Source organism: Typopeltis vanoorti, chromosome 12, assembly GCF_054136105.1.
Source record: "Typopeltis vanoorti isolate ZY-2024b chromosome 12, IOZ_Tvanoo_1.0, whole genome shotgun sequence".
Classification (NCBI taxonomy): Eukaryota; Metazoa; Arthropoda; class Arachnida; order Uropygi; family Thelyphonidae; genus Typopeltis; species Typopeltis vanoorti.
Window position 1 is genome coordinate 62026016 of NC_143560.1, and position 12249 is coordinate 62038264.

Here is a 12249-nt window from a genome sequence, read left to right on the forward strand (position 1 = left end):
AAGATACTATATTGTTGAGAAGGGTAATGGTGTGATTGTTTGTGTAAATCTCCCTGTATGTGTGGGTTTTCTATAGACCGAAAATGATAAGGAACCTTCTGGAAGACGTGTGATCAGTGTGTCCAGGAAGGGAAGGCAGTCATTGGCTTCTAGTTCTATTGTAAAGTGGATTTTAGGGTGCTGGCTATTTAGATGTACTAAAAATGTATTCAATGTGTCTGGGGCATGTGGCCAAATAGCAAACACATCATCAACATAGCATAGCCAGAGACTAGGTTTGAGAGTGGCTGTGTTCATAGCTAGCTTTTCCAGATGTTCTATGTAGAAGTTGGCCGGGGGGGGGGGATCCCATAGCTGTCCCATCTAATTGTTTATATATTTTCTCTTTCCATGTAAAATAACCTGCCTGTACTGTGAATTTAAATAGCTGAAATATATCAGGGGGAAATTGTGAATTTAGTAAGTTAAGTGTTTTCAGTCAATGGTACATTTGTGAATAATGAGGTGATATCAAAACTCATCATTAGGTCTGAACTATTTAAGGTATGGTTTTCTAAAATACATTTTAGGTGGGTAGAATTTTTAACAAAAGAGGGAGAATTGTTTGTGCAAGTGGCTAGTACTTTGGCTAAATGTTTAACAAGTTTATATGTGGGACTGTTTATACTATCTACAATAGGGCGTAAAGGTTTACCTTGTTTGTGAATTTTTGGAGCGCCCATATATTCTGGGTTTTAACGTGAAAGGGTTTGAGTTTGTTGACTGTTTCTTTTGGCCAGGAAGTGACTTTGTTCAATAACTTACACACCTTATTCTTTTGTGAGTTGGTGGCATCTCGATCTATAATATGATATGTTGACCGGTCTTGGAGAAGTGTGTGCATTTTGCTTTCATATTCTGTTGTATCCATTACTACAGTTATGTTTCCTTTGTCTGATTTGGTTATTGTAATGTGGTTATTATTGTGTAGTTCTTTTAGAGTCATTATTTCTCTATGTAGGATATTGTTTTTGGGAGGCTTAGAATGGATTAGGATATTGGCCACGTCTAACTTAATATTATTGGCTATTGCTGGAGGCAGGTTGTATATCCCACGTTCAACGAAAGCCATTATTTTGGTGTTGGGAACTTCTTTAGGAGTAACGGCAAAATTGTGTCCACGACTTAATGCACTGGTGGCTTCTTTGGTTAAGGTTACCGATGATAAGTTCACAACGACACCATCTTGATGTAATTACGGCCGCTGCGTAACTGGATAATTTCAAATTTCTTTGGGTGCCGGTTTTTAACTTTAGCGAATTCTTTGTTTGCTGTAGAGTCGGAGATTCTATCCAGGATATCCCATAGCTGGATTCAAAATGTCAGATAGTATATCACGTAGTGCACTGATGGAAGAATTTATTTTTGAAATTTCTCAACGAGTAGCATATACTTGTTCCCGTAATACTAAACTCGCTCGTTTATAAATACATTGGGCTTTGGCCGAGTGAAATTTGTTCTTCATTTTTATACAGTTTCATATCAAATTGGTATCTCGGCACCTTTTTAAGAAGGCTAACCTGTTCAGTTGCCGCACCAATTTTACTTTCCACTTACCATATTGTCATGTCTTGCATACGATATTATCTCCATGAAAATAATATCGATAATATTTGGACTTTAGTCTTGTGTTGCACGCTGCAATTGCTTATACTAGCCCCACTGTTACGCTGTATTGTGGTTGTCTCGCATTTGTAACAAACTTTGTTTGTGTGCATCTGAAGATGCTGGATATAATAGCAGCGAAATATTAGCTTTTAAGTTAATAAATAGTTATTTTCTTATCAATCTGTGTTCATATCAATACCGTTAAAATCCAATTCAACATGTGTGATGAACACATAAGCCTTTCCACCTGTTTAAATATTCTTCACGGAGATAATATCGTACGCAAGGCAAGACAATACGGTAAGTGGAAAGTAAAATTAAAGGCACATCGGAAAAGATATCTAGGATGCTTAATAAACACCAACTACACATCATATTTAAACCTTATGTGAAATTGGCAACTCTCATCCGTTCATCTAAGGACAGATTCACTCCTTTATCACATCCAGGAGTCTATGAAGTGCCCTGTTCATGTCATCAAGCCTACTACGGACAAACAGGGAAAACTGTGGACATCTGCCTCAGTGAACACAAAAAATATACCCACCACTTTCGCTATGGCAAGTTGAGTCTGGCAGATCATGCTTTGGATACCCGGCACATAGGATCAATTGGGGAAAAAAAAAAAAAAAAAAAAAAAAAAATACTGCACAGAAGCTTCTACAAGTCAGAGAAGTTGTTCCTAGAATCAACAGAAGCCTTAAAACGTACTCCAAACCTTAACAAGTATGACTGTCTAAATCTACCAAAGATTTGGGAGACAGTCATCTTAAGACAAAATTAACATTTAATTTTATTTTTATTTTATTTTTTTCAAAACTTTGGACTACTATTTTTCAAAACTTTGAAAGGCTACAGTACTATTTTTTCAAAACTGTAGACTATTTTTTTTTTTTTTTAAACTTAGATGGCGGCTTATTGGGACTTTAGTCTTGTGTTACACTCTGCAATTACTTATACTAGCCCCACTGTTACGCCGTATTGTGGTTGTCTTGCATTTGTAACAAACTTTGTTTGTGTGCTTTGAAGATGCTGGATATAATACTAGCAAAATATTAGCTTTTAAGTTAATAAATAGTTATTTTCTTATCAATCTGTGTTCGTATCAATACCGTTAAAATCCAATTCAACATGTATGACGAACACATAAACTTTTCCACCTGGCCCTTTCAAAGTGTGATTTGGATATGGCGGTGATTCTATTCTTTTACAGCTGTTGCAAGCTGCAGTATAGGTGGAGTGAGCAGCTGGAGTTTTGGTCTTGAGCCATTTGTGGTATTGAGAAGTTTTTTTACTGCATTGGCACACTTTTTAAAAAACCAAGACTTGAATGGTGGCTGTGAATTGGAGTGGAATAAGGGACGAAGGCCTTCATTCCCGTGAGGATGATTTCTGTCATTCAATCTGAGCAGGTGATTGCATACATTTTAGTTATTTTTTATACAATTGTACAATAAAATGATGCTTAATAAATTAATTTAAAATTTTCCAAACTGTGTGCAAAATTTTTACTAAATAACTTTTTAGTTTTCCTTTCAATTTTCCTTTCAATTATCCTTTTAATTTTCAATTTTTCCTGCTAGCAAAAAATGTGTACCAACACCTATTGTTTAAAAAATTATGGATTATTCTTATTATTAAGAGAGGCCCACCCAGGAAGTAAGGAACTCATCAAGGGAAGCCACACTTTTCACACCAGTCATACCTGTTTTTGAATTCATTGACATTACTTGCACACACAAACAACACCCAACGGCAATCCATTCCACTCATGCACTACTCTATTTTGTCTTGTTTTTGTCCCGCTCAATGACATGGTTGGTTATAGAAAAATGAGATGACAGGCCTAATATGTCTTGTCTGTTGTTTTTATAACTAACCATGTCATTGAGTGGGACAAAAGCTGTTCCCCTTACATAGAAGAAGACTACCACTCCCGAATGTTTAAAGAAGCAGCTACAGTCGCTCGCTCTGCTGATAACCTTAACAGGAACCAAGATTTAATACTCTCAGAGATATGGAAAACTCTAATTAGATCTCTTAACACACAGGAAATGAACTTTAATGCAACCTACAGAACGTTCCTTAGCAACAACTAGTTAATCATATACAGGTGATACGTGTATCACTCACGTTCAATGTTATTTCAGTTTGCAACTGTAATCATTAGAATTTTACAGTTATTCATATTTGTGTAATGTTTTTTAACCTAAGTGCTTGTACCCTGAAGATGCCAACAGCTAAAGTTTGGTGAAACTAGTAGGTTTAATAAATATTTTAGTTAACACTTGATCTATTGTCCAAATAATTACTCTAGTTAGATGATCAAGAAAATAAACATTCATTATGCAGTATAGTGTATGTGGGAGAAGAATGTTTTCACTATACAGATTCATTTTCATTCCACTTGCCTCTAATTACACTAAATACCATTAATTGTTTATAGGTTTTTTATTTTATTTTTTAAATTAATAATTATTTTATTTATTTATTTTTTTTTTAATCTATGCAACTTATTCAATTGTTCCTTTGAACTCTAATAATGTAATATCATATAATTCATCTGTGACTGAATATGCATGATTTATGACTCATTATTTGATTCATCTTTTGAATGTAGTTAACAGTCTATCTCCCTGATGATGTCCACATAATGTTGGATGAAATATATTGGTTTTTGAATAAATTCTATATAATTTTTGTTAAGTGTGTAAGCTGTGAAACTTACTTTAATATGTCTAGTGGACATATTCCGTTAAAACTATTAATTAAAAAACAACTGTGTGTGTGTGTGCGCGTGCGTGTGTGTGTGTGTGTGCGCACGCACGTACGTACGTACGTGCACATGCATACACACACACACACACAAACACATACACACACCAGTAGATGGTAGATAATGTCAATGTATAAATAAAGCTCAATTAACAAGTCTCAAACAGAAAAATGGCAGAGTTTTTCTTCTCAGAAACTTGGGTGTTTTTTATCTGACATAGCATTCAAAGGAATAAGTGACTTATAATTTTGTGGCCTTATCTGCCTCATCATTTGTTCTAAACAACCCAAGCATACCTCATTTTGATAAAAATACAACTTGATCAAGTCAGTGGTTTAATTTATCTTCATTATAATTTGTAATCACTATCAGCAAATTAATAGTTATGTCCTAGAAATTATTTCTACATATAGATTAGATTGTGATATGTAATCAAAATGAATTTGTTCCTCCCTAATTGGAGAAGGTTGTGGTTACAGTTCAGTTCTAATTCCTTTAAAGTTTAAAGGTGATATTGTGTGTTTCAGAAATATTCTTTTTTGATCAGGCTTTATAAAAGGGAGAATGAAGATGGTGCTTGTCCCAGACATTATCTGGCCTTATAACAGTCCTGATAAAATAATGATAATCATTTAGATAAAACCTTGCATTTCTTAATCACATGAGAAATATTAAAAGTAATAACTATTAAAGTAAGCTTTTATTTCACTCAGCTAAAACTTTTTTTAGCAGTGTAAGTAGTCCCACTGAAGTGTAAGCTTTTGATTAACAGACGTTACTTTTTCCCTATTTTGTCTTTGTCAGAGACATGGAGACTAACAAAAATAGACATGAGTAGAATACATGCAATGGAAATGAAAGTTTTGAGGTCATACTGACCTCAATACGAAAGTATTGGAAGTATAAGAAAGTATTGGAAGTATTGGCAGAAACAAAGAAAGATATGATAATAAATGTGGAGCCATAAAGAAAGTGTTCAATCAAGAGTTCACAAGCATTTCTTCAAGTATTTAGGACATATAATGAGAATGGATTTAAAAATAATACCAAGAAAAATGTACAAAATGAAAATTGAGAGGGGTAAAGACCAAGGGAGAAGACCATGGAAAAAAGGATGGAGAGACCAGATAAGAAAAGATTATGGAGAGGGGAAAAAAAGGGAAGAAAGAAACTTGAGTGAGGATAGAAGGAAATGGAGAGTTAACAGTTTCTGTTGAAGCAATTGTTGATAAAGAAGTAAGCTTTAATAGTAATATGGTACTAAGCTTTAAGGCCAACCAAACTTGTCATTGAATCACAATTTATAATAAAGTAATCTTCAATCTTGACTGTCAGAAGTCAGTCAATTGTATAACAAATAGAACTGAATATACTGTAAACCAGTTTAAAAGATATCCATATTATTATTGGCATTAATTTTTAGCTATTTGTCACCTACTTGTTATTATATCTCAACATGAAAAACCATTTCAGACATCAAAAAAAATGCATACTGCTTTATAGTCAGCTCTCTGTAGCAAACAGACTCACTATAACATAGTACTGAAAAGTCTCCTAACCAAAGCTTCATTAACATATTGCACTTAGAAAATGTATTAAACTTATGTATATTATTTCTGGGAAAACTCCCATGTTACTCCTCTTTATAAACTATTATGATTACAGCTATTTTGCCTGCTTCAGTTTAGGAGTACCCCTGTTTAAATGTCATTGGCTATTTACTCATGGATTCTTAGGGCATTATGAGTGTAGATGTACTAAAAAGTATATGTAGCCTAAGGAATAGAAAATTGCACATACCTTTTTCTGGGTGTTGTGGCTTTTCCTCAGTCTGCGATGTCTAAAACTGCAGAGTGTGTGTGTGTGGGGGGGAGTTTGGTAGAATAAGTTAGAAAAACCCGGGTTTTTTTAACTTATTCTACCAAACTGCCTACCCCCCCCCCACACACACACACTCTGCAGTTTTCGACATCGCAGACTGAGGAAAAGCCACAACACCCAGAAAAAGGTATGTGCAATTTTCTATTCCTTAGGCTACATATACTTTTTAGTACATCTACACTCATAATGCCCTAAGAATCCATGAGTAAATAGCCAATGACATTTAAACAGGGGTACTCCTAAACTGAAGCAGGCAAAATAGCTGTAATCATAATAATTTATTAAACTTGATAACCTCATTGGTTATCAAGTCTTTATTAATTAAAGACTTGATAACACTATTTTTGCATCAGTCTGCAGGAATGTCTTTCATAAGAATGGGTTAAAGATTGTTTAGAAACATGTAGAATGATATCCAGTAATTCGTCATCCAGGGTAGCTGAAATCCTTCTTTCAAGATCTAAAATAGACTGAATATTAGATGTTAAATATTTTTTAGTTGCTCAAAGTTGGTTTTCTATATCAAGGAAAAACTTCTGCAAATATAAATTGCATGAGTTCAAGGCGACTGAATAATTTCTCTAAATCTAGCAAATGTAGGAATAACTTTTGTATCGTGACATTTTTTGAGAAAGGCAATGCAAGCGCGAAGCTTACCTTGTAAAACCGATAATTTTCCTAACTTGCCTGTTTGTTTAGTGAATTCTTTCCTGTGAAGGATAATAAGTCTAATCTTTACAGGCACCTGTGGCATGACCTATAAACAATAAATTACATGATAACCCCTGTAATTAACTTCAATGAAATGAAAGTACAGATATTTCATACTGAAAATAACAGTACATCATCAGTGTGTAGAAACAAATCAAAGAAACAGGAATACAAGGTACACGCAGCAGTCAGTGGTTTACCAATTAAAAACTGTTGCTGCATGCTAGAAATTAATATTAATAAATAATATTATTAAAAACGATTTTGATGGTTACATAAATTAAGAATCTCCCAAAAGTTTGGGAGTGAGAGACAATCATTCCGATTCAGATTTGGCCGATGTAGAAGGGCTTCACAATTTTCTTTGAAAAGGTGTTCATATTTAAACCTGCTTCTGTGGAGAAAACACGTCATTCTCCTGGATACTGTGTTTAGTGTCAATACTATGTTGTGTCACTCATTTTGGAAGAACTCATATATATAGCCTCCCAAAAATTCATAAAGAAGGGTTATCCAGTAAGACCCATCATGAATTGACTCTCCCACCTATAGAATTGCTAAATTTCTGTCACGTTTATTAACTGCCCATACAGGACAATCCAGATCATTCATCAAGAATTCCACCCATTTTCTTGAAAAATGAAGGATATTCAAATACAGGAGTTCAAATTTGTTAGTCAGCTTTGGCATTGTTTCCCTCTTTACCAACATTCCATTATATGACACTGTTAATTTACTATATGATCACCCTGACATGGCAATGCCATCGGTAGCTGCCTGTCTCCACCTTTGTCAAACTATTTCCAGATTGAACCATCTGGAAGATACCTAGTTCTCATCCATTCATCCCCAACCCTCATTGGTTTCGTTATATTGATGATGTCTTTGCTGTTTGGCCTCATTCCCACAACAGATCAGCAGCCTTCACCACACATTCAATTTACCATGGAAAATTAAAAGGCTGGTAGTTTACCATTCTTGGACATCCTTGTTACACACACGGCCTCTGGTAATTTATCGATCAGTGTTCATCGAAAACCTACCTTTACTCTCAGATGCATTCATCAAAAGTCTGTCATCACACCTCTCAAAAAATTGGTGTTATCGAATCTTTAATTAATAGAGCACATAAGATGTGCTATTGTTCCTCAAGCTTACAACAAGAACTTCTCCCTATCAAAACATAAATGGAATTTAATGGTTACAACTCTAATCAAATCCAGGAGATAATTGACTCCTATGTTCCAACACCTCAGGATTCTTCAGCCGCAGGGTTCCAATCCCTTATATTTCTGGCATCTCTGAACTGATTGGTAGAATTTTGAGAAGTATCATCTCATTCCCACATATTTTCCTATCAACAAAATTTCTCATCTGTTGCCATCTACAAAAAACAAACTATCACCTCTATCATTAGCTGGCATTTACGAGATACCTTGTGAATATAATCTAATATACTTTGGGTAGACAGGCCATTCTATAGAAAAAAGAATTAATGAACATAAGTATTATATTGAATACACGAAACCTCAAAAGTCTGGTCTGGTCTGGTACAATATAGTATTGACACTAAACACAGTATCCAGTGGGATGAAGCTCGTCTTTTCCATAGAAGCAGGTTTAAATATGAACGCCTTTTCAAAGAAAGTTGCAAAGCCCTTTTATGTCAGTCAAATCTGAATCAGAAAGATTCTCTCTCTCCCAAACTTTTGGGAGATTCTTATTTTATGTAACCATCAAATATTGTTTTTAATAATATTATTTATTAATATTAATTGCTAGCACATGGCAACAGTTTTTAATTGGTATACCACCGACTGCTGTATGTACCTTGTATTCCTGTTTCTTTGATTTGCTTGCTTCTATGCACTGATGATGATGATGTACTGTTATTTTCAGTATACACAATATCTGTATACTTTCATTTCATTAAAGTTAATTACTGTGGTTATCGTATAATTTATTGTTTATAGTCATGCCACAGGTACTTTTAAAGATTAAACGAGCTATGTAGTTAAAACAGGATAGCCCTGCTGAGTTCTTTCTAAATGTGTGCACCATAAGAAGTTTACTTATACAGATAGATGAAGAAGCATGAAACCAAGTGCTTTTATCAGAAGAAATACAACTATCATTTGTAGTTAAAGCAAAGCATGTATAACCAAGATAATATAATATCAGTATGTCATTATGAAGCATTCCATGAGAAAAAAAGTTTAACAGAAATATTTGGCATTCAATGTGTTCTCTATTAAATTTTGCTTATGTATTTGAAAACAGTATAATTTTAAATGATAAAGCATTCATTAACTAAATTTTTGGTAGCTGGAAATAATCTTGAAAGGTGGGATTAATTTCTTATTTATTTAACCAGGTTCAGTATGCAGTTCAAGCTAACTATGATGTAGCAATCATCTATATTACTGAAGTGAGGAACACAGGCTCGAATAATAATCCTTCTGATAAAGGTATGTAAAGTATTTTAACTAATCATGCAAAACATATCCATTAAAAATGCAAACTGCATAAACATTAGCAAAAAAATTCACACCTTCTTTTCTCTTGAAATTGCTATTAATGAGTGATAAGCTTTAAAAAATCTTTTGTTACAAGCAGGGCATAATACTAATATCTTGTAGAATATAGTTGAGACTCAAAACTTTGAGTTCATTCCAATGACATCCAAGTGACTAATATAATGGTTTCCTTTAGAACTGAAAAAACATAACAATATGCTTCCTTTTCTTGACTCTCTTCACTTTCCTTCCAGCACCCTTGAATTTTCTGGTTACCAAAAATCCATTTGCATGCTACCATATACACAATTTACTCATTCCTTTCATCACCCTATCAGAAAATCAGCCATTCATACCTTTGCTTCACAGAAGCAAACCTTAAGCAAGAATACTGTTACATCAAAGAATATATATATATATTTAATCATTGGTTACATCATTCAATGTATAAGGGCTACTTTATATCTTAGGAGAAATCTCAAACAACAAAACATAATTACAAAACAGCAGTAACCTTATGTTAAGGTTATTGCATACCGAATCAACAAATTGCTTAGTAAATATACTCTCCATCCTCTCTCTCTCTCTTACACACACACACATATATTTCTGCTAAATTAATTACTGCTTGAATTGGAATCCTGTACTATAACACAACTGGGAGTGTAAAGCACAGGATCCACTACACGTCTCAGTTTGCCATAATTCACCCAGAGTAGATGGATGATCTGCTTCAGTCCACATAAAAGATATACAAGTTTCTAGAGTATAGCCAGCCTGGTTTAGCCAATTTAATATGGAAGTCGTTGAACGATTTTTTTACCAAATAAACAAACTAGATAAAGAACACACACAATGAACAAGCATAATGTTACTTCCTTGTATGGGCCAAGAAATGCTTTGTTACGGTGGTTAGCTTGCTATAATGATTTTTCTTTATAATAGCATTATACCTATTGCACTTTAGTCGAGGGATTTTTCAGTGGTGAGAATTGAGTGTATAATGTTGTCAGATCTTGAGTTGCCTCAGATTTCCTTCCATTCCTCTCTCCAGCCACTAAGCCTTGAGTTTGAATTTCACTACAGTGTTGATATTTATGAATGTCTTTAGATAGTAGTTGATTTTTCAACTGGAATAAAAGTACCAACCTGCTGTTTATTAGAGGCCTGAAATGGCTTAAAAGTTTCCTTATCTAACCTTTATCCATCATGCAGTACTGATGTGTAATAACTTTACAGCATTTAGGTGAAATTGTCACAAAAAATAGTTAAGGAGGGTGAATGAAGATAATAGGAGGATGAAGAGACTGGCTAGTTCAAGAAGTACAAAAGTTGTAAGAGAATGGCATCACAGAGCAAGTGAGAGAGGAAGAAGAGAGAATGATAGAGAAACCAGGGAAGAGTGAAAATTGCAGAAAGTTGAGAGAGTATGGAACCAAAGAATAAGAGATGAGAGGGAGAGAAAGGAGAGAGAGCGATTAGTAGCTGTAAAAGTTGGAGATACCAGAGAGAGAAGAATGAATGAATCTGTTCGGAACATCATGTATGAAGATTCAATGATTCTGGGTGTATAGAGTAGAGTGCCAGAATAGTGCTTTCCTGGTGGAACGATAGAGAGTTTGGCACTGGTGGTGAAGAGGGGTGAAAATGTGGAGGAGATGATAGTAATGGTTGGGACAAATGACCTGAGAGATAGTGTGAAGCACGAGATTTGAATCTGATGTTAGAGATAGTGCAGCAGAAATATGTCTGAGGAAAGATAGTGAGTGTGTTTACCCCAGTATGATAATGCAGAGTGGAGGAGAAGAGCAGTAATAATGAATGATATGATAGTGAGAATGTGTAGGAAAAGAAGTCTGGAATATATGAATACATGGAGTACGTTTGAGGAGAGAAGACAGTCATATGCAAGAGCTGGATTACATTTAAATGCAAAGAGGCACGGGCATTTGGAAAGACTTGTTTCCTGGCAAGGGAGTGTATTGGGGCTGGGAAACTAGAATTGCGCAGGTGGAATGTAGCAGGAATAGCCTCGTGGGGAGAGTGGCTTGAGAAATGAGAGGGTGCGCACTATATTACAGAGTCAGATGAAGTATGAGGGGAGTAATAATGGATCATTGTTGCAATCAGAGGATCTGATTGCAACTGAGGTGTTATAGTTGGCCCTGTTGTTAAGTGTGACCATGTAGTCTTGATTTAGAGGATGGATATATAGGCATGTGTGGAGGTATCAAAATAGAAAGAATTTGTGGAATTATAAGGCAGGCAACTATCGTGGACTTAGATACTAACTTGCAGCAGTGCAATGGATGAAAGCATTTGAAGAAAGAGGGGATCATTAGTACATGGGAGATACTTGAGAAAAAAGTTGTTGACAGCAATTACATTGTATACCTCAAGTGAAGAAGATAAAGTAATTTGGAGTCAAATGTGGATGACAAGAGAAATAAAAAGGGAATTGCAGAAGAAAGAGATTATGGAAGGCATATAAAGAGAGAGAGGGGGAGAACAGTTGCATGAGGAATATGGGGCTCAGGAAAGTGACTAGTATTGTAAGGAGAGAAAAATTAGAATATGAGAAGAAACTTGCACTGCAATTCAAGGAAAATCAAAAGGAGTTTTTTTAATTATGTGGCAAGTAGGAGGAAAAATGATAGTGGATGGAGATGGGAATCGGGTGACCAAAGCAGATAACATAGTTGAACTATTTAAGATCAC

The 12249-nt window shown here is 34.8% G+C and overlaps 1 protein-coding gene across 3 annotated transcripts in view; it reads left to right on the forward strand.

Moving 5' to 3' along the window:
* Positions 1-12249, forward strand: part of LOC150100828 (E3 ubiquitin-protein ligase RNF13-like) — a 189734-nt gene that overhangs the window by 99586 nt on the left and 77899 nt on the right. For all 3 annotated transcript variants that reach the window (XM_090401458.1, XM_090401459.1, XM_090401457.1), the window contains exon 5: positions 9390-9483. In XM_090401458.1, the coding sequence (XP_090257584.1) occupies positions 9390-9483 (94 nt within the window). The remainder of the gene's footprint in view (positions 1-9389; positions 9484-12249) is intronic.